At 40.7% G+C, this 23,364-nt stretch overlaps 1 protein-coding gene across 1 annotated transcript in view; it reads left to right on the forward strand.

Annotated features, from left to right (window-relative positions):
- The first annotated feature begins 1,444 nt into the window (after window positions 1-1,444).
- Window positions 1,445-23,364, forward strand: part of LOC105933014 (septin-9) — a 114,345-nt gene continuing 92,425 nt past the window's right edge. The window contains exons 1-2 of the mRNA XM_036148127.1: window positions 1,445-1,698; window positions 16,842-16,904. Of these exons, the coding sequence (XP_036004020.1) occupies window positions 1,677-1,698; window positions 16,842-16,904 (85 nt within the window). The 5' untranslated portion in view covers window positions 1,445-1,676. The remainder of the gene's footprint in view (window positions 1,699-16,841; window positions 16,905-23,364) is intronic.

Genomic DNA, 23,364 nt, shown 5'->3' on the forward strand with positions numbered 1-23,364 from the left:
CTCAGTCATGTTGGACGGAGAATTTCTGCGAGCATGAGTTTTATTTCAGATTCAGATCTGGGATTTGACTGGACCATTTTAACATGAATATGATTTGATGAACTCTGTGTCCGTCCACTGGATCCTTTCAGGGTTGTTGTTCATGTCAGAAGGTGAACTCCTGTCCCAGTCTCCAAGAGATAACACCTTTTCTGAACAGTTATTGGTTATTAGTTAAATGGTACTTGTCTTTCAGCAGCATGCCGATGACTGCGACCATATCTCACAATGGGAAAGATGTGTTTGACTAGATGAACTGTGTTCTGTATGATGCCAAAGCATGGAGCTCAGTTTTAAACACCAGCTTTGCTTCAAACCTCTCCACAGCTTCATCCCTGACCTGCCTGTTCCGTTCCTTGGTCTACACAATACTGATTGTTCCCTAATGAGCTCTGTTTTTGCAGTGAGAGTAAATTACACATAAACATGACTTCTTCCACTAATTAAATGAGTTCCGATGCACGTCTCACTCTTCTTTGCCTCCCGCTTCACAATTAAAGCATTAGCATGTGCTGCCTTTATCAATAAGATCTCAACTAAACGCATTACTAGTTTGGAGATGACAAATTTGGAAAGGTTTAATGGATTAGATTAGACTAAAAAAAAATTTCCGATCTCTGGTTGCGGTTTCTTCTTGCGGGAAAACTAAAATTAGTTACAGAATTGATGTAAAATTTGCGACATGGTGCAAGGAAGCAGTTGTTTGGCCATCTGTGACGTGCTTGAATCTGTATGGCTTGCTCTTAGAGAGAAAGAAAAGAAAGCTGAAACGTCACGTCAGCGAAAACCTTTAATTTTCTCCGCAACCACTCAAGATAACCCCCCCTATGAAAGCATCAGGAAGCTGGATGAAAGATTTCCCACCCACGCAACCACAAGAGGTCCCTGTAGCCCAGAGCTGCTGACAGGATGAGTCTCTTTCTCTGCGTGTGGTGCACCTGAACGGAGGTGACATGTTGACATTTGAAACTTTGAAAGGTTAAAGGTCTGAACGCTTCATTCAGCCGCTATACCCGTGGCTCCCCTAAAGCTTAAGGTTTATAGTCCAAACAGTTCACCTGCCCCCATTCGTCCCGCACCAAACACACAGCAGCCTGTCGGCACTGTACACATGTGGTGTTATGTATACGCGACGATAAACTGTTCCACACAAACGCATTATAGCTTATATGTCGGTTGAAACTTTTGCGCAACAGGACGAACCAGCACACTGCTGGATTTGGAGATTCCCTGTCCAGCAATCGGCGTCAGATAGGTCCCTGCGCGCACAGGTAAGCTACAGTAGCAGCCTCTATTGCTTTCTGATAGGCGAAAGCCCCCGGCGCCGTTACTGTAAACCACTCCCGCTCCTGGGATAGGGCGTGCGTCGGGAGCGCAGGTGAGATTATTTGAATATCCAGCGCACAGACCGTTTCCCTCAAGCAGGTCGAGGTGGGAATAAAAGACCGGGGCAAAGTTTAGTGAGCTCAGGGGGAGAAAAGTTTAGACACTCATCCGTCCATAGATGACACAGAAGGGGCCGTAGACGCACCGAGAAGCAGTCTGGGAAAGTTACGGATGCAAGCGAGACGCTGATATTTCCCCCCAGGACTCTATTAAATTTAAAATACTGCGAAAAGGAAGACGCATCTGAAGCCATGAAGAAATCCTCCTATCCAGGTGAGAGAGTATAGAAGCGCTCCTTATCTTTCACCGGAACAACACCCTCATCTATTTAAGAAAAATAAGTACATTTAGGGTTTATTTAACAGAGCGTGCAAAGTAAAAAAAAAAGCTGTTTTTTAATTTTTGTTATATATATATATATATATATATATATATATATATATATATATATATATATATATATATATATATATATATATATATATAAACAACCTTTCGCGAAAAGCCCCACGCTGTTGGATCTGTGTGGGTGTGGTTTTCTGATCCATTTCTTGACACCGCTCACAGAGTGTTGTAAACAGGCTGTGTGACATCATGACGGAGAGGTACGTGGAGCAGAAAGAAGGGGGGAGCCGAGGACCTTTTTTTCCATCCTGAAGAATGACATGCTTTGTGCGTCTGGATCAAATCTAAACCCTCTTAAAGCTTCTGCCTGTTTTATGTCTGGCTGGTTTAACTGCTGTGAGAAAGTGTCCAATAAAAAGGAGCGAGCAAGGACAGTCAACCGATGCTGAAAATAAGATGAAAAAGGTTCAAACCAACAGGAAATAGTTCCTGTAAAAACAGGCGTTCTTATGTCTAAAAAAACGTGCCTTTGTTGAATTAAGATGACGAAAAATATTTTGTTGGTGAAGTCAAGCTCCATTTTTGTTCAAACGAGGAGCACGGTGGTGGTAGAGGGATAGTTTGGGCTTGTTTTGTTGCATTTGGCTTGAAATGGTTTTCCTTTAACAGTAAAACAAACTGGTTATTGGGAAAAATGTCCTTTGCCTGCAACTGAGGCCTAGTGGACTGTCTCAGCGGTTGTGCCCTCAGGTAAGGAGGCTTCACCCGCTTTGAGTGCTGGCAGTAGTCGCTTCTGTCACTTGGCTGCAGGGCAGCTGCGGCTGCAAATGTAGCTCGCCACTGTCAGCGTGTGAATGACTGATTTATTTTGCCTAACTTCATATTTTATTGTTCTGAGCGCCAGGGCCTGCACATCATTTAAAATTTTGTCTGCGTGAACACACGTTAAACAGCACTACTCGGATGCTCGGTTATTTACAGCATCTTATTTTTGCAATCAGGTTATTCTCGTCTACTTTTGCGCTAATTTCATTTTGCCACTCATCTTTTCAAGTAACACTCAGAAACTACATGAACACAAGGCTCATTTGTCTCCATCGCCTTGTGCTTTTGTCTTTCTCGCCTTCTTTTCACTCTCTGCTGTTGTAGCCAGCCGTATCACTTATATCTCCATTCAGAGCCCAACAGCACCTCCTCCTCTTCTCTTTTGTTCCTTCTCCGAGCGCCGACATGGGCCACAGCCTGCAGAATGCCAGCTTTCCCGGCTCCTCTTTCCAGAGTCTTCGGGTGCGATGGAGCGTCTGACAGTTTTCCATTGGAGCCAAGCACATGTTGGGTCATGCTGCTTCGCCTCCTCCTCCTCCTCCTCCTCCTCTTCGTCTTCGTCTTCTCTGTGTTTGTGTGCCTGTGTGTGTAAATGGAGTTGTCTCATTCTTTGTCAGAGCTTATGATAGTCTAATAACAAAGCACTCATTTAGTCTGTTGCGTGGAGGTGTTGTGAAAGGTCCTGTCTTTTCAGCGTGAAGCGGTGTTACAACAAGCATCCAGGATGCAGAGGCATGGCGTTCACTATGGCAATCTGACTTGTGTGTGTGGGCATGTGGGTATCTGGTTTGGGGTGACTATGGATCAGTGGGTAGAATAGCCGTCGTGCAATTGGAAAGTTGTGTATTTGATTCCAACTTCCTTCGGTCCCATGTTGATGTGCCCCTGCGAAGGGCACTTAACCCCAATTTGCGTATTTATCTGCTAATTGGTAAATGAATGTGATGGGATTAATGTGGCTAAAGTGCTTTGAGGGGTAATTATGACTAGAAAAGTGCTTTATAAAGTCAGTCCATTTGCCACTTGTTTGTTTATGTAAGCAAATGAGAAAAAAATATCTTTTTCTAAGTGAATGTCATTCACTTGGTAAAACTTTGCGAAATACGATGTTCAGAGGTGGTTCGGCTCTGCATGCGTCTACGTTCATTCATGCAACCTCTTGTATTTGTGGAGCTGATCCCTGCATTGTGCACCACTCCCTTAAGTTGCCTGGATCAATGAGTAACCTGTATGAACACAACACATAGAGGCCTTATTTTCCAAGTACACACCTCCAGGTATGCGCTTTTATGTCCTACTCTGAAGAAAGAAAGAAAGAAAAAAAAAAGCACACATATCTCCCGATCGTCTCCTGCCTGTGTGACAGATACCTCGCTCGGTGCTGCGTTACGGCTTTTAGCCTGTTTATACTGGAGGGCGAGCGCGGCTTTGATTCGGAGCCTAGAGCAATTGTTAGATGGCAACTTGAAAGTCGAGCAATAAACTGTGTTGAGACATATTTGCCCTGTCATCTAGCTGAGCATGCCGAGGATGGCCTAACCTTCAATTTGAAAGCTACGAGGCTGTGAATAATAGACTATTAAGGCGCTGGAACATGTGGACATGCATGTACAGTGCTCTGGTTCGATCTGAAATGGGGCTGTTTTTGCCCTACTTTGGCTTAAGCCTGGGAAAGACTTGTTAAAATAGCAGTGAAACTGGGGGTGTAATAATACAAAGAAATCCATACATCCATCTGTCATTTTGTTACCCACACCAGGGGTCTGCAACATTTAATATTCAGAGCTATAACCCCTCAGTCTAGATATTCAATTCAGTTCAATTCAGTTCAGTTTTAGTTGTATAGTGGGCAATTAATTAATTAAAACTCGCTTACAGCCCCAAATATTACACAACCTTTTGAAAACTAAAAGACAACTTATTATTTCTGATATCTATATAATATAGTGAATTTTGTCGTAACTTTTAAAGAAGCAACATTTTATTTCTATTTTAAATTAAAGACAAGTTCATACCTTTTGCAAACCCGCATTCTGTTTAGATAAGTAAATCATTTGGCCTTTAAACGGAAACCAAAGCAGTGAGAAAAAACCATAAACGGTTACGGAGAGATGCAAAGTCTGCGCTGAAAAGGCTAACCACTGCATTACTGTGCAACTAACCTAAGCAAAAGATAAACTTAAAAGGCGTTGGATTAGCCAATGGGGCTTTCTTAGTTTCATTCTCACCTCATCATGCACCCTGGCTTCCGCTGACCTAAAATAAAACTGATAAATCCAATAGATTAAACTAACGTTAGACTTTCTGTGTCATTGTTTAAGATTGTATGTATATATATATATATATATATATATATATATATATATATATATATATATATAAAATTCTCCGACGTTTATCCAACATGTTCTTCACGACCGAGTGCCACATGAAGCAGAGACGACACCTGCAGCACGGAGTTCCCCTATGGCTGCAACAGCCTGCATCTATGTTTCTCCTCTCGCCGGCGCTTGGACCCTGCTGTCAAGAGTCCACGCTGCGTTTTGTTTATTATCTGCCGCCAAGAACGCAGCTCTGTGATACCGGCCGCCGCTGCTGGGGGCCGTCAACTGATACAGCAGGCGGCTAGTGCTGTACTGCACGCCTGAGGCCTGGAGAGAGAGCCTGTAAAACGATAATAGCAGGAGAGGTTCTGATGTATGGTGGAGGTTTGTGCACCGGCATCCAGACGTGGCCATTAGAGCAGATTGGAGCGTGTTTAAGTATTTCAGATGCGGTAGCTGTGGACTGTTATCTGATCAACTAACACACTTGTTGAGACATTTATTGGAGGACCAATGACAAGCAGGTTTTGGGTAGCAGAGGCGAGGGCCGGGGCTCAGGCAGTAAATAGTAACTCTACTGTTTGGCAAGAGCAGCCTTCTCCTGTCAAGGCATGAATAAATATTTTAATGTTTGCAGCAATCAGTTAAAGTGTTACCCAGTCACTTCGGTTCTCTGAACATGTTGGCGTGACAAACGTCTTCTCAATCTGCTGCACAGCATCACAGCTAAACTTTTGGTTCTGCTTTTTTTGCTAACACCTAGACATGCCAGGCCACAAATGAATCCTTCTTGTAAATCTTTTTTCTGTCAATCAGAGGTCAACTTGCTGATGTACTGCTGCATAACACAAGTTCCCTTCAGCTTAAGGTCACAAACTGATGGCTGCTAATGGCTCCGTCACGATTATCTGGTAGAGAGCAGAATTCATGGATCCATTAAGAACGAAGCCTCATCTACGTCAGGCAGCAGCAAAGCAGCCCAAGACCATCACAATGTTTGACAGTAGAAATCATGAAAGCCACGTTCTAACAATGAAGACCACAGGATATTCTCCCAAAAAGTCTAGGTGATTATCAGTCATGGGGAGATTTGTTTGTACCCCTCTGTTAGTCAAAGAAGATGCCACAACGGTCACTGAAATAACTCGAAACTGACAAATGTAATAACAAAAATAAGCATTTACTGAAAATTAACCGGAAAATTAGCCGTGAAAATCAGACATTGCTTTTGAATCGTGGTTCAATAGAATGACTTTAGAGAACAAACTACTAAAATAGGCCTGGACAACAAAAGATTGAACATAATTTGACCATAGGGACATGTTAAAGTGAAGTGTGTCCTCTAATTAGCATTTCAAATGTCTTCAAGCTTGTCAGTCAGTCTGGCTTTTTAGAGGGTTACGAGTGTGCTGTTTGGTCACATGGTGTGTACCACACTGAACATGGATCACAGGAAGCAAAGGAGAGAGTTGTCTCAGGAGATTAGAAGGCAAATTATAGACAAGCTGTTAAAGGTAAAAGCTGTAAGACCATCTCCAAGCAGCTTCATGTTCCTGTGACCACAGTTGCACATATTGTTCAGAAGTTTAAGGTCCACAGGACTGTAGCCAACCTCCTTGGATGTAGCCCCAGGAGGAAAATGTATGACAAATTGAAGAGAAATATAATATGGATGGTAACCAAAGAGCCGAGAACAAATTCCAAGTAAATTACAGGTGAACTGGAAGGACATCAGTGTTAGATTGCACCATCCATTACTGTTTGCGCCAAAGTGGACACCACTGTTAAAAGCAAAACTGGAATTTGCCATAATATTGCACATGTAAAGCCACAAAGCTTCTTGGGAGAATTTCCCTTGGACAGATGAGACAAAACTGGAGCTTTTTAGCAAAGGCACACCAGCTCCATGTTCATAGACGCGAAAATAAAGCAAACCTAGAAAATAACCGTGTCCCTACTGTGAAACATGGAGGAGGCTCGGTTATGTTCTGGGGCTGCTTTGCTGCATCTGGCGCTGGGTGTCTCAGACCCAGCGCCAGATGCAGCAAACCAACAATTTTGTCCACAACTGTACCTTAACTGAGACAAGTGAACACAACGGATCCGGACAAACATATGAAGTCCTAGCAATCACATCTGGTATAAGTGAATGAGGCCGAGCCGACCGCTTGTGGTAACGGTCTGCGTAGGAAAATCACGAGTCAGACTGGAAGAGAGACACGTTGGCAAAGGAAAACACATCCGCTTTGGGGAAAATACTCAATAAAATGCCTAAAGTGAACTGTTCTCATCATCTGGCCAGGTTCGTCCCCATATAGGATCGTCCCGGAAACACACAGCTCAACAAATAGTCAATAAAACATTTTAATAAACACTGTATTTTACCTATAGTAGTAACTCAGAAATGCAGAAGACAGGTAAGAAAGTGAAACAGAGATCTTCTGTGAGCTTGTTGGAGCAGCTGCTGCAGCTTTACGTTTACCGGCCGGCTGGTTTCTGTTGGCAGAAACTTCGGTACATACTCTCGTGTGAATATGCGATCTCCTAAGCCTGGTGGTCCGTAGAGAGAGCCTCTATGCAGCCAGTAGGCCAGGATAAAAAAGAGCTGTATGGAGCATGGAGGTTCAGACTGACAGACGTTATTGACGTTGTTTCTCATTTATTCTTGAATTTCTTGATTTTGAGATCTTTTAGAAATCGTCACTTGAAAATTGCTTACTGTACTAAAGTTATCGCTGATATAAACATGTGCGTGATGATCTGGATCAAAAAAGCAAGGTGGGAAATACTTTTTTTTAGTCCAGAGGGGGAAAATGTGTTAAGATGGAATGACAATGTTTGTTTTGCTGCCTTCTCAATTGCTCCATCCAAGCATGAAAATCTGTGCAAGCTTTTTTTTTTTTTTTTCAAAACCTGGGTTGGCCTGAAGAGTGTCTAAGTAAATGCATTTGCTTGTTCGTGTGTTCACCTACGACTTACAGTAAGTGCATACTTCTCAGGGGAGGTCACATCTCATAAAGCTCTATGAGCTATTTAACCGGCTCCCTCGGGCTTTTTTTACAGCTTTAGCTGATCCTTATCTAAAACAGCCACATTGTTTTATGGACTGCAGCAGCATCCTGCTTAAGTCCTCTCACAAACACTTCTCCTTGGCGTAATGTAGACGCGAGTGCGCATTGTGAAGAGAACAGTCAGGCTCTGTTTGTTTGGCAGAGTTGAGCTGCTTTTCAGTGAGTGTCCTGAGGCAGACGTAGGAAGAGGTGTTGCCATTCAGTCGCTTCAGCACCAGAACCAGCGCGGTTAAAGGGTCAAAGTCCATGTCCCGTCCGAACTGCTCGTGCATCCGTGTCTCTGCAGGAGTCGGGTGCCGTGTGGGTGTGAGGGTGTGTTTTGTCTGTGAGTCTTACTTTGGCGTTGGCATGGCTGTTCGAAAAAAGGTCTTATCTTTGCCATAAAAGTACGGCCTTTTCATTTTTCACCCTCTCTTTTTCTCTTAAATGTTCCCACTTGCCCACTCCCCGGAGTTGTGAAACGTTGTTTGCAGCGCACCCTTAGCATGCGTAATGAGGGCCATAAAAACACAATGGAGGAAGATTGAAAAGCCGGATGCAAGATGGAGCTCAAAGTGACATTTAACCTTTTTGCATGCTCAGGCTCAACTTGACAAATTATGATTGCAAGAAAACTGTCCACACCTTCCCTTAGGTGGTATAGATCGTGGCAGGAACCCAAATGAGTTGTGCAAGTTGGCTAAGAGAAAATGTTTGTTTTAATTCAATCATAAAAATCTTGATTTATTCCTCAATGCTTTGCATCCAAGGACCAGAGTTTATTTTGCACTCCTTTGAAGTGGTCTAGATTCATAATATTCCAGAAATCCTTCTGTAGCTGTTTGTAGACATTATAAACCTCCTTATAATCAATGGACAAGCCAGTGCTGCAAGTCATTTGACATAATATATCTATTTTTAAGACTAATCTTAAAACTTTCCTTTTTGACAAAGCTTATAGTTAGAGTGGCTCATGTTACCCTGAGCTATCTCTATAGTTGTGCTGTGATAGGCCTAGGCTGCTGGAGGACATCAGGGTCTAATTTTCTCACTCTACTGATTTCTACTGTTCTTCAGTTTTGCATTGTATTACATTGAAATGACTGTCGTCATTTCAGCTTTTAACTTTTTGTTCTCTCTCTTTTTTCTTCATAGTAGGTACACCTGGTCTGGCGTTCTGTTAACTGTGACATCATCCAGAGATGACGGCTCACCCGCTATTACCATCTAATGTAGAACAGATTACTGGATCAATGTGTGCTTCTGTGCTTTTTTGTTTCTCTTGTTGTGTCTCTGCTCTGTCTTCTGTAACCCCAGTCTGTCGAGGCAGATGACCGTTCATACTGAGCCCGGTTCTGCTGGAGGTTTTCCTTCCCGTTAATGGGGAGTTTTTCTTCCCACTGTCGCTTCATGCTTGCTCAGTATGAGGGATTGCAGCAAAGCCATGTACAATGCAGATGACTCTTCCTGTGGCTCTACGGTTCCCCAGGAGTGAATGCTGCTTGTCGGGACTTTGATGCAATCAACTGGTTTCCTTATATAGGACATTTTTGACCAATCTGTATAATCTGACCCAATCTGTATAATATGATTGAACTTGATTTTGTAAAGTGCCTTGAGATGACATGTTTCATGATTTGGCGCTATATAAATAAATTGAAATTGAATTGAATAATTGGAATTTCAGTGTCTTTATGTACTCCAAGCATAAAGACATGCTGTCCACATTTCTAGACAGAAAATTAGTAAAAAAAAAAAAGCTAAGATAAAAAAGAAGCAAATGGACACTGGGAGTCAGAGACTAGATATTTATTTAAACATTGCGCTGAAGTGTGTTTATTTATTATTTCTGGGTTGATACTGAAATAAATCCATCCGTCCAAGTCTAAGAATCTTTTAAATTCATATGACTCATGATCAAACGTGTTGTTGATGGTTTTGCAAAGCCATTAAAAACAAACAGAAATCAAACACAGTGATGGATTCGCATCAAATTTGCTCCACGCCGACTGAAAAGCTTTTGAAATAAAGACCAACCGAGCTGCAAAACAATGTTTGCATTATAACGCATAGACAGATGTAGTTGGTCTACACACGCTCTATCATCTGCATGCAAGTTGTGCAAGTTGGATTTACATGCATATTTCATTCACATGATCGAAATGATGCATAAAGTGGAAATCAATACAAACTCCCCCACCAGCAGCTGTTTAAATGTTACTCTGCGGGTTGAGCAACCACGAAGCTTCTGGTCCCATCAACAAGGCGGCGACTTAATTCCGACTGGATATTCGGCGACACCCGTAACAAAACTTTTTTATTGTGCATTTGAGATAATTGTGCTGTTGAAACACACAGTCCCTTTCAAACAAACAAATAAATCAATCCAGGTTAATTGGATCCATTTGGAGGGACATGATCCCAAATACAACAATCTTGAGGTTGCCTTTGAAAGTCAAATGTGCTTTAAAAAAAAAAACCTAAGTTAGCGCGACGTTCATCTCCGTGATATGTGTATGTGAACGCCTCAATGTCACTGTAAGACAGTAAAGAGTGTTGAAGGCTGCAGGCGGAATGAGATAATTGACTGAAATGGATGCCTGTCATTACACTTGAAATATCACTCCCTAGGTTTAAAAAGAATCGTCGTAGCTTTACTTCATCAATGTCTACAACTAGCCGCGCTGATTTATGTGCTCGTCAAAATACTGCTTCACTCTGAAGGGAAGTGAGTTGCCTAAGCGAGGTCAGGGGGGAAGAAAAGGGAGGGAATGAAAGAGGGAAGATACTTCACCTTTTCGGTCTTCCTGCTCAAACACAAGCCGTGTGGAACTCCTTGAGCAAACACAGAAATCTCAGAAGGCTCCGAAAAGACAGAGCATACTTTAATGTTTTGTAAGTTATGCTGTCTTCTATTACACATGGTGAAGAAGGATTCCTCTTCAGGGTAGGGTACGGTTCAGAGGAAGATATTTATAGGAATATGTTCATAATACGCGGTGGTTCCTATATCCCAAGCTTCCGATATGTGGTCTACTCTCCAGTTATTTGTTTCTCTGGTCAACTGCCATCGATGACTGATCGGTTAAGGCACGGCCGTGCACTCAAGTGGTCGTGCCAAACGCACATATGCGGTACACACAGGCACTATAGACCTCTGTAAAAAAAAAAACACCACAAATGACATCAATCAGCTGAGTTTCGGTGCAAACACACAGAGATCTGTGCATTTACTCTAGGACATTTTATGGCACGCAGCACCCTTCAAAAGTGCAAATTATCCCTCTGTGAACAACTAAGCCCATTGTCATGCATCGCGCGAGTGTGGTGACCCCGGCTGCACGTAACACTCTCAAAACTGCAGAGCCTCTCAAAGGAAAAAAGACGCAGGCATGGTTTGTGTGTGTGTGTGTGTGTATGTGTGTGTGTGTGTGTGTGTGTGTGTGTGTGTGTGTATGTGTGTGTGTGTTTGAGGTCTCAGACAAGACTGAGCAGGTGAGTTCTGCTCATACAGTAGACAAACCGCACTTTTGTACCAACACATTGCAGATGTCTATCCTGTGGCTTTATTTTACATCACTGAATTAATAAGTGAATGTGAGCTGATTGTTTCTGCTCATGTGTTAAACCACAGCTGCTAATGTTGTACAGTTGCATCACTTCTTCATGTGGAATTGCTGCTGGTCCTTCTTCTGCACGTTTCTTTGTTAATGTAGCAAACTTTTTCCTGTTTGGAGCAGTTTATCTTTGAGAAATGCGTGTGCTTTTTCTTTTAGCGTATTTGTTCCCTCCATGCTTTACTCTCTCTTTTAAGACTTTCTTGGTACAGACATGTTTTTAGCTTCAAGGCTTGACGGATTGGATCGACAACTTCTATATGTTTCACAATATGAGATGTATACAGACATGCCTTGCCCAATTAAAATGCACATGAAGGGGACCATTGCCGAAAATCTGAAAAGTGGCACGTGCACTTTTATTCAACCCCATTGAGTCCATGTTTTTTTGTAGAATAACCTTTGGCTACACCTGCAGCTGCCAGTGTTTTTGGGAATGTCTACCCCACTGGACATCTTGACAGAAATTTCTACCAAATCTTCTCAAAATACCTGAAACTCAGTCAGGTTGAAAGGGGAACGTCTGTTAAAAACATTTGAAGTCTAGCAACAGATTCTTAATTGGATTTAGTTGGTCTGGACTTTGGACCTTTTCTAGCCTCTAAAATGTTTTCTTTCATTAAAACTTAGTATTTAGGTCTGTTTCCCAATTAACTCTGATCAGATTTCCTGTCCCTGCAGAAACATTCCCACAGCGTGATGCTGCCACCACCATGTTTTGACCTCAGTATGTTGAGGGTGTAGAGGCTTGTTACTTTTCTGCCACATATTGTTTTGCATTTAGGCCAAACAGAGAAGTTATGGTTTGACCTGGCCAGAGCACCTTCTGCTATATGTTTGCTGTGGCTCCTGCATGGATTGTGGTACACTTCTCAAACCTGAGCTGTGACTTTCTGCAGTTAGGCGTCTCCAAACCGCAGTACGAGAAGCTTGCTTCACAGGAACAGGTCTATTTATAGTAGTTTGTTAACTCTGCTCACTTAATGCTATAACAAAAGTAAAAACAAATGTTTTCTAGTTATCATCAGGGGCATTCTGGTTTGACAGAAAGGATTACATTTGTTTCTCCTACTCTGTCTATCTGTAACACTTGCAGCAGCGTGACAAGCTTCCATTTCACCTGTTGTTGCGCAACATTCAGGCCTAGTCCTCATTCATAAAACGGTAGATATTTGGGTACATTTTAAACAGGGGCAGATTGTCCAAAAAGGGGACTGTCCCAATTAATTAATCATTCTAGAATAGCGGGTTCACAAGTTATCCATAACTTGCGGCAAGAGGGATTTTAAACTCCCTCCTTCATTGTTCCAATATGGGCTCTGTAACCTATCCATCCATTTTCTGTACCCGCTTATTTGAGCAGGTTTGCGGTGGGAGGTGGGTGGTTGCATGTAGTTTCGGAATCACCTGTAAAATGCATAAAATCCATATCCTTGAATAATTTGGAGCAACCTATTGACCATTCATGATATACCCCCCCGCCAGTCCAGAAGCTGCAGAATGGCAAAACAGTTTAAATGTTTTTATCCAGAAAGACAGTAAATTGTGTTATTTTTAAATATATAGTAATATATTAATTAAATATATATGAATTACATATGAATTAAAATGGTTTAAAATCCAATGCCGGGAATTATGTCTGCAAACCTAATGGTGTTTTGGATTTTGGGTTACTATTGCCTTGCTGTGATCGAACTCTCCATTTTTTGCACTTAATGTAATTTTGCTAATTTATTTCCACTCGACAAGTGACGTCTTTCTTGAAGGTACAGATGCCGAAGCTTGCATAGGGTGTACATAAAGAGCACATTGTTATAGTTACTAGTTTCATTTCAAATTACCATCCTTAAACTTGCTAACGAGTTGCTTTATGAACACCTTCAAGTCATGGTAATTAGTGACGCATTCAACTCCTCTGCCTTAGAGAAGCCATCCTCAGTTTATTCAAAACTGGTGGAAACTGACACATTTGCTGGTCTGATGAGCAGAAAGTTATACAAGAGGAATTTCTAAGAACCTTGAAACAGGATGGAACAGCTGACTCATCAGCCAGCGAATTACCTAAGCTCATCTAAGCAACAGTGCAGTCAGTGCATTAAGTCAGTGCAGAGAAGACAGGAAGCGGAGAAGAGTGGCAGGCAAATGTGGTCGACCTGAGGCATCTTGTCGCCTTCCCATCTCCCGTTCTTAGAATCACAGAGTGAAACGCGTCACAGATGTATCTCTTTTGTAAACATTAGATATGTTTGATATCACAACGGTGACGTCATTACTCTGTCAAAGCAAACTCTCATAATGGATCATGTCATCAAACTGTTTCACAATCAACAAAGTATCAACCCATGAAGACCTTTAACGCTTCTATTTAGCTGTCTAAACAAACAGGCACATTTTCTACAGATATGCGCATCACGTTAATCAAAAAAATAACTTCTCTTTAACTTTTTAACTGTACAGGTTTTAGCCATTAGCTTTTCATATGGACCTGATTGGCAGACTACAGTGTTTTTTTTAAATCTGTCTTGCTGAAGCAGTTTAGGAAAACAGTAGAATGGGTCTGGGTACCATTCGGTTTTAGATTAAACTCTGACTTTTCTTTCATTAAATAAGACACAAATTAAATTTTATGCGGCAATAACCAAGCGACACATTTCTTTGATAAGAAAGAATATTGGACAAGGCAGCCTGAGCTGTACTGTCATTTTTCTCTGCCTCCCATCCCTTTTATTACTCCAATTATTTCATACATTTAAAAGGAAAATGTTGCTTTGAGAGCTACATAGGTATCATGTTTGGTTTCTTAAGAAGACCCAAATCAGAGGAGATGCCGAGCAGCTGAGGAAGGGAAACTAACTTACACAGATAGAACAGATTGAGCTGAGCTAGGACACAAAGGACTGATGAATCAAGGGGAAAAGATAACCCGAGAACCTAAGAGAAATAAAGTCCAAATGTAAAAAGAACAGTCCACAAAAATAAACAAAGAAACTAACAACAGGATATGGTGAGGCCTAGGGCTGTTTCACAAAAGCAGAATTAAAGCCAGGCTTGAACTAACATGATCAGAGCATCCTGGCTGTGTCAGTTTCTCAAAGGCCAATCCGGGCTCAGTAGGTGTGTCTATGTAAAGCCAGATTTGAGTCATTCTGAAAAATGCCCACCCCCAGCTTTTTTCAGCAGACCATGAAGTCAATGACAGAGTCACTGATACCACAAATGGATGAGATGCATTCACCAAACTTCAAACCAAACAAGCAACATCTTTTGATGGAGCCTTATGAGGAACTGAAGCACATTATACTCAAGAAAGGAATCACTATTATAAAGGAAAACACATTTGTTTGGAGCAAATTATATGGCAAAAAAAAGTTAAACCATTTTCTCTGATCTATTCAGTTCTGTCACTATAGAGGGCGCTGTTTTGTTGACTCCTCCAAAACTCCTGAAGGAAAAGCAGTAGAGAAATGAAGCTTTTTCAGGAGACAACCTTTACAATACAATGTTCACCTCATATCAGATTTTAATAGTAACATTAATGATTAATACATACATTGTTTGTGTTTAAAACATTAAACACTCTAAAACAAATTGAAACAAGTTATTGTAGGACAGCTGATATACAATGAAAACACCTATTCATGATAAAATATGTCAGATAACATAACAGTCTTTCCCTTCACAGTTGTTAAGTCACTGAGCCTTATGGTTTGTGTTGTTTTTTTTTCCTTTTGGGGTGTGAAATTGCATATTTTTTACACTTAAGGGGAAATATGTTTGTTCTGGATTAATCAGCCAAACAGCCCCCTTTAGAATTGCAGAATTTCGTGAAAAATGGTACAACACTGAACTTTATTGAAAGCACCTTTGCTTCTTTATAAGCTATTTATCTCAATCCCTCAACACATGCAACAGTCTAGTAAAGGCCTTTCTATCAAACTTAGAACATCAATCGAACAGTAACAATGCCCACATGGATAAATCTAATGTTAATTGTATCATATAGAATACTATCATATGTTAAAATAACAATAGTAATTGACTGAATGCCAATACGTATCAGTGGTATTTTTCTATCAGTCTGCATTAAAATACCAATACACCCACATATGTTCCTGATCAGCGTGACCGTTGACTGAACAGATACGGCACCAGGATTAATTAGGCCTGGCTGTTAGTCTGGTCTGGAGCAGGCTCGGTGCACACAATAAATCACCATGGTAACTTATGGGCTACTGCTTTTGTGAAAACAAGTCAAGGCTTAATTCAGCCAGGATATCTGGAAAAGCCCGGCTTAATTCTCTATCTTGTTTTATGAAACAGCCCTCTGCTAAAAGACAAACAAAAAACAAGGGAAGACTAAAAACTAAAAAGAAAACTAAAAAAGGTTGTGACAATGGGTTTCCATAAGCATACTGTAAGATGATCAAAGAACCCGATATTTATCCGGACTTAGTATTGTGTTTTAAAAGGTTTATTAAAATAATAAATGAAGCCTTGATGCAGACAGGCAAACCTCTGCAGGAGTCTGGTGAAGCTGAAGGCAGACATGGCTGAGGCAGGTCTGTGGGGAAGGCTTATGCCAGCTTCAAACTGACTACCTTATACACTGCGTCCTTCTGTTGGAAAACATACCATGCAGCAATGCAAACTGGATGCATATAGAACCCATTTATGCATCCAGACAGCTTCACCCCTCGCCCTCCTTTATTTTGAAATAATACCGGATCCGCTATACTTGTCCTGTCTGGCCCATCTGGTTCTTTGAAATTGATGTGTTTTACTCCGTCATGCCTCACAAATAGACTAGTTAGACAAGTTGTCGTGAAGCAGTCCATGGAGTGGTCCAAATAAACAAAAGCCAATGAGGTGTTCAAATGAGTGCAAGGCGAGACAACAACTCCATCAAAAACAGAAACTGGGTCAGAAATCAGGCAAGGCAGACAAAGAACATTTGACATCTACCAACTCAATCATTTGGTAGACAGTAGCCGGTGGAAGCCCATATGAAGGCAGAGGAGAAGGTGGACTGAGTGAGACTGATTGTGCTGAGGCAGAGCACAGGTGCAGCTAGTGATCCTGATTACTGAGCCAGACCAAAACATGTCTAACTATAATGAGGATATTAACTTATCCTGCCATCTTTTTGGTTATAGGGTTGATTTCCAAATGTCTCAGACTCTGAGTGCAGTCCACATGACTACGAAAGCTTTTTAAATTGGGCAGATTTTATTAACTTGTCCTTTTTGTTTTTTCAGTGCGATCAGTCAGCGCTCGAACAAGAAGAACAGAAAGGGAAGTATCCGGCATCACCAGTCCCAGTAAGTAGACTGCACCTCAGTTTTCTTTTTTTTTCTATTCATCACACATACAATCATTGTTATATTTCCTTTATGCACATACTTGTCATGAATGTGTTAAAACTTTCTGGAAGTTGAAAACTTATAATACATTAAAGGGGACATCGTATGCAAAACCCACTTTAGCCTTTAAATACATTTTGTTATGTACTTGGAGTCTCTAGGAGTGCAACAAAGTTGAATGTAGTCTCCCCAGGCTCTGTGTAGATATCTTTATATTCTTTTTGGGTAATATTTTTCAAGCCGTTCAGTTTTCTCTATTATGTGAAGTACCTCATTTAGGTTTGAAGAGACCGCTCCAAAGCAAGTAGCTCTCAGACGCACCAAAGAACAAGGGTGAAAAGGGGGATTGTGGCCGTAAATTAACAAGGAATTCAGACCAAAGCATTCCCGTTCCACTTTACATAAACCACAACTGAATGATTTCAATGTGAAAAGGCAGAACTGAAAAGCATTGTGTATTCCCTTTAAGCAGGGTATTAAAGTGTCAGCGATTTATTTTTTTTTTTTCCACTTTCCCCAAGTCACTTTTCGAATAACTGCACAAGCACAAGAGAGTCTTACCTTGCTCTTCCGCTCTTGAGGGAGATTGTGGGAAAAAAATATCCTAAATCCACTCTGGTCTTCTTTCTTTCTACTGAGGCTTTCCTCTCATAACGCAGTTTACTTCTTGCGACTCTCAGCAATGTTCAAAGTGTACGGTGAGAACAGTGGAGCTACAATGGACGGCTAACCTAGCCGCTAAGCAAACCAGTCTAGAAGTGCACATGCGAAGCCAGCAAGCGGAAACTAAGGAGGAACGAGCATGGACATGGCCGTTACATGAGCGCGTCACAATGACTGGCCTGTGGGATAACCAATAGATATGGCGATTCCCCATATTGTAGGAACAAAATTATGACAAATCCCTGCTTTTCGGACCGAACGGCAAAGATTGGTTAGAATTTTTACAGGCCTGCAGCTCCGACAGAGAATGTTTTTTTGACAATATATTTAGTTGGTAACAGGATTACCAACTATAGCTTTAAATGAAATGCAGAAATTAAAAAAGAAACATAAATGAACAGGAGAACTAAAAAAAGCAAACAGAAATTAAATTTGAAAAATAAACCAAGTTGAATAAAGAGATGAATAGAAAGTAAATAGGAACAGAAGTGAGATTGAATTAACATGCAAACAAGCAAATAACTTTAGAGCTAAAAAATAGATAAATACACAACTTTGGATTTAGTCTACAATTATAGATTTAAAAACATTAGTAATTGTGGTAATGTTTTGGACATCCCAGGACAGCTTTCAGTTCCTTTGTGGTTTAAGCTTGTTTTCAGCCTCAGAAACCAGCGCTGTTATTGTATAGGTCTGCCCATTTGAGTCATATAGCTCTGGATGGAGGTTTCTGTCTTAATCATCGTGCTGCAGGACTAATTTACCTGTCATTGCCTAGACAGAAACAAGTGATGGTTGAGATTACATAGTTCTACGCAACATGCAGTTAGTGCAATCATCAGCCCATAAGTTATGATGCAAGTTTAGGTTTTACGAGTACAGAAAATAGTTTATCTCCAGTGCTGAGGGCAGAGCTCCTTCCTGTCCAGATAACAGCTGATTGTGGAGGTGCAGCAGAGAACTAATGCACTGATAAAGGCAGATGTTGGAGACCAGACTGCATTCTGGTATTGTGTTGTTACCTTGGAGCTTCTTTAGGTTGGATTTATCTTATTTCTAAAGTCCCCCCCCCCCCCTACTTTTACTAGGTTTTGTGTTGTTGGTGCAGTGCAGACTTACAGAAGACTTCATTGCTAAAAACTTTCATACTGGCATCACATCCTTTAGCTGGTGGTTTAGTTGGGCTGCAAGCGGTCTAGTGAGCAAAAAAAATCATTTCAAAACTACATCTCCATTGTATGTTTTATGTGTGCTTTTGTCAGAGGACTTTCACAATATTTGAAGCTTGCAAGCTGAATCTTGCAGCTGAGGGTTCAGTGAATCGGTGTGTCAGCAGCCTTCACAAAAGCGGAATTGTCAAAATGACCCTCAGGATGCAGCACAGAAAGAAAGAGACAAAAGATAAGACTAAAAACAGATGCAAGCTAAGCTCGCTCTGGTGGTTTGCGTGTTTTGTCTGCACATGTGCACAACTTGCCCCGAATTTCAACACCACCAGGCGTGCAGCAGTGGTGTTAAAAAGAAATTCTTGGATGAGTGGTATTATTGATTAAATAATAATCGTGAGCAGCACCAATTCAACTGTCGGATATTTGTTTTTGATGTCTGCAAATTAAAGCTGAATGACATTTGCTAAATGCTCCCTGAGTAAAGAGCAAAATCTGTTCAATTTATTGAATACAAGAATAAGTCATTTCCACCTTGGTTTCTGTTACTTTTTACTATGTCCAGTCAATGGGAAGCAGTAAACATAGTAAGCACTTTTAAACTAACTTCAAGGGGATGCAATATTTACAAGTTCTTACGTAAGGGCTATGAGAAGCTGCAGAGTAAAAGTTAAAACATTTTTTTTTTTTGAAAAATTACTTTGTCTGTCTCTGGTTTTGGTTGTGCATGGGACAAGGAGCAATTGGTGGTCAGGAGTAGACGAAGTGGGCTTACCCAACTTAGAACTGATATAGGAACAATTAACCGCTGCGGTTATGCCATGGTTTTACTCAAATATGCAGGTTGTACTTGGATATCATTGAAAACCAGTCCGGGACTTTAATCCATCAGGTGTGAACTAAAGTAAATGATGCATTTGAGTTGAAAGCTTAAGCAAACTAACTATGCCTGACCTAAATTGTTAGTTCTGTGGTTAAAGTGCTTAAAGTGGTGGATAAAGCCCTGACTGTCAGCGGGCCCCCTGACGCTGAGACAGTCACCACTGTCTGTGTGCGTTTCTGTGGTATGGTTGGCATGGTGGGAGGGGCCCGTATGCCAACCATCTGCCAGTGGAGTAGATTTATGAGCCCACAAGCATGTGTTTATTAATATTCATAACCGCATTCACAAATCGAGCTCACACAAACACACACACAGTGTTGCCAGACACAGCTGATTGTGACTCTGGGAGTCAGCAGATCAAGCTTAGTTGAACATAATCAACACTGTATGCGTAACTGAATGGACTGTTAGTCAAAAACAGTTTTGTGCTGATTTGACCAAAAAGGTGTAAACCAGCATGCTAACTGTGACCTCATGGCTTACTTTAAAAAAGTTATAAAGTTCTTATAGAAAATGCAGGAAGCAACCGTTGGAACTGCCAGCCTAATTCTGTAATCTCCACATTTAGATTACACGTCAACACTGTGCTGCCATACAGTCCATCATTTACAGTACTGTGTCTTGAGTCATCCCTCATTTCCTCATAATTTGCTTCCAAGGAGCCAGACCTCCTTGTAATCTTTGAAAGTGTTCCTGAGCAACATTTCTTCCGCTTTTTTTTCTTCACCCCGGTCTTTTCTTTCTTCGTTTTTCTCTGCTTTTCATTCCGGTACTTGACCGATTTCCAAGGAATGTTTTGTTGGTTGTTTGAGGCACTTAACCCTGACCAATAAATCATTAAGACAAAAAAAGGCTCTTGAACTGTGTGTCTACACAAAGCAGACAACTTTACACACTGTCGGGTATCTGCCTTGTGTTTCACTGGCATGCAAAAGATTCACCGCTTATAGTAAATAACTCTCTAGCATCACCTCTCTGTGTGTCTGATACTGCAGCATGCAGTACTGTGATTTTTCAGCTAAAGGAGGGAGCTTGAAATGTTTGGGGCATGAGCGTTGCCACTTAGAGATACAGGACATTATGCGCATATGCGCTGCTGTGGGAACTATTCAAGTGATAGACAAATGTCAGAGCAATGACTTAATAATGTTTCCTAAACTCATGATGAATCAGGCAGAAGCTGTTTGCTCTGATTAAGATTCAGTCAGCATAATTGGATTGCCTCCAATGGATGAAAATTTAACTATTTTCTGCATGTTAACCAGCTGGGGGCACTAATTGACAGTTTATCGAGGGCTAAACATTTAAGACAAGATTGTCAGTTGATTATTAGACATGGGGAAAAAAGACTGGAAGAAAGGCCAAAGACATTTACCCTGTATGAGACAGTCAGACGTAGCACATTTTGACAGGTGTACACCATACTAAGTCACAAGTTACACACAAACATCATGGATGAATATCTGATGTTTCATTTGTCTGATGGGACATATAGTGGATTCCACCCCAAATCCAGTATCCACAGAGAAACATCAGACATCTCAATCCAGAAGTGTGCAATCTTAGGAACAGCTAGCTGGAGAAATGGAGAGCCACCCACCCTGCTCGGGAGTATGAGGGGCGGCTGACAGAGCAGTTTATATATATATATATATATATATATATATATATATATATATATATATATATATATATACAGAGAGAGAGAGATTCAAAATTAGCACCATCAAAGTGATTTCCGAGAAGCTTTTAGATAAAAACATACAGCGGATGATTCGCTGCAAGCTCTTTATCATATATTCTTCCAGATTCTTAAGGAAATAACTATCAGGTCTACTATAAACAGAGTTTTAAACCTGAAAGCTCTTTCTTTGTTCTCCACTGGCGACACTATACCATACCGTACCATGGCCAGGTACAAGGAGTTAGTACTATGGAGCCAAGACAGAATCAAAACTGAAAGTACTCCATAAAGCTTGGGGAATAAGTTATCAAGATTACTTTAATCATTAAAAGTGTTGCACTGTGGAAAATCATGTGCTATACTGTACTTTGTCACTGTCATGGGTTTGGTCTTAGGCATGAAACTCACTGCAGTTCCATTCTTTGACCATTGAGGGGTGCTAAAGTAACATCCATTAAAATTTGCTGCCTAACCAGAATACACCATTTGAGGTAAATGCTATAACAGGAATTGACATGCAAACACATTAAATCCTGCCATAGATATGCTGCCAAATGTTACTGGTTCCAACTTTTTACAGGTAAATATAAAAAAAATATATACTGAGACACAAGCTATCACTTAAAGATAAAATCTTTTTTAAATAGCTGAAATATCAATTTGTGAAAACAGACTATATTTAGGACAAATCATACACATGAATGAAACAAAAGAACTGAGAAAAATAACAGAAAATTACAAACAGTAGCAAATAAATTTTTAAGATCGGGAACAGCTATCCATTGACACTTTCTCTGATGTTCTTGTGTTTAAAACCCTGTAGTCCAGTAAAGCTACACATTTTTAGGCCCTGTTGTAGTTTCCTCCAAATACAGGGGGGTCTGTAAGAAAATGCATTTTCCCCCCCAACGTCTGTATGTACTGAAGGAACTCTATTAAACACCTGTGAAAGAAAGCTGTAGGTGCTCTTCTTAAGTGACATACAGGAAATTCTGATAAAAGGCCAACACCTTGTTCCCAAAGGCGACCTGGCCAAGAAAGGCAGCAGAAGACGTCACTGTGGATTAGACAGACAACAATAACAAAAGAAACATTAAAATATAATATATAATTCATATGAGGTAAGAAGGTGGCTAAGACGTGTTTTTCTTCTTCAGTTTAACTGCATGATTTATTTCTAAATATGAGTAATTTCTTCAATCTGAGCTTTTTACGAATATGTTTTAATATATGGCTTAATAAAGTAAAATAGAATAGAATAGATTCTTTTTTGTACAACAGTGGGAAAGTTCAGGTGAACTGGCAGCAAAGAGCAAATTAGAAACATAAAGAAGAATAACTTTACAGTTATTATAAGTACTGTACTCAAAAAAATGTATCAATTGTGCAACTGAAGAGGCTGTTTCAAAGGAATGTACAAAAGGTGTATGTTTATGCATGGAAAAACGCACACTGGCAGATTTTCATCTGCTAAGATACAGAGATGTGAAGAACAAGACACACATTCAGTGGGTGTGTGTGTGTGTGGGGGGGGGGGGGGGGGGGTCTCCTGTGTCTGATTGAGGTGATTTGGGCATCTGATCAGACCCAGAACTGGAGGGAATGTGGTTAATCCTGTCTGGCCTGGGAACGCATTGGGATCCCCCAGAATGCAGAATGAGCTGGAGGATGTCACTGGAGAGAGGGATGGATGGATAGATAGATAGATAGATAGATAGATAGATAGATAGATAGATAGATAGATAGATAGATAGATAGATAGATAGATAGATAGATAGATAGATAGATAGATAGATAGATAGATAGATAGATAGATACCATGGACTGTCTTTATTGGTCCATTGTGTCATTTACAATAAATACTCATAAATAAATTAGATACATACATACATACACAACCTCCCTAAAAGGCCCAAAACCCAAAAGAAAAAAGAAAGAAGAAAATTAAATAAATAAACAAACAAATAAGAACCCCCCCCCCCCCCCCCCCCCTCAAAAACTCAGAATAAGCATGTCATCATC

Source organism: Fundulus heteroclitus, chromosome 16, assembly GCF_011125445.2.
Source record: "Fundulus heteroclitus isolate FHET01 chromosome 16, MU-UCD_Fhet_4.1, whole genome shotgun sequence".
NCBI classification, from domain to species: Eukaryota; Metazoa; Chordata; class Actinopteri; order Cyprinodontiformes; family Fundulidae; genus Fundulus; species Fundulus heteroclitus.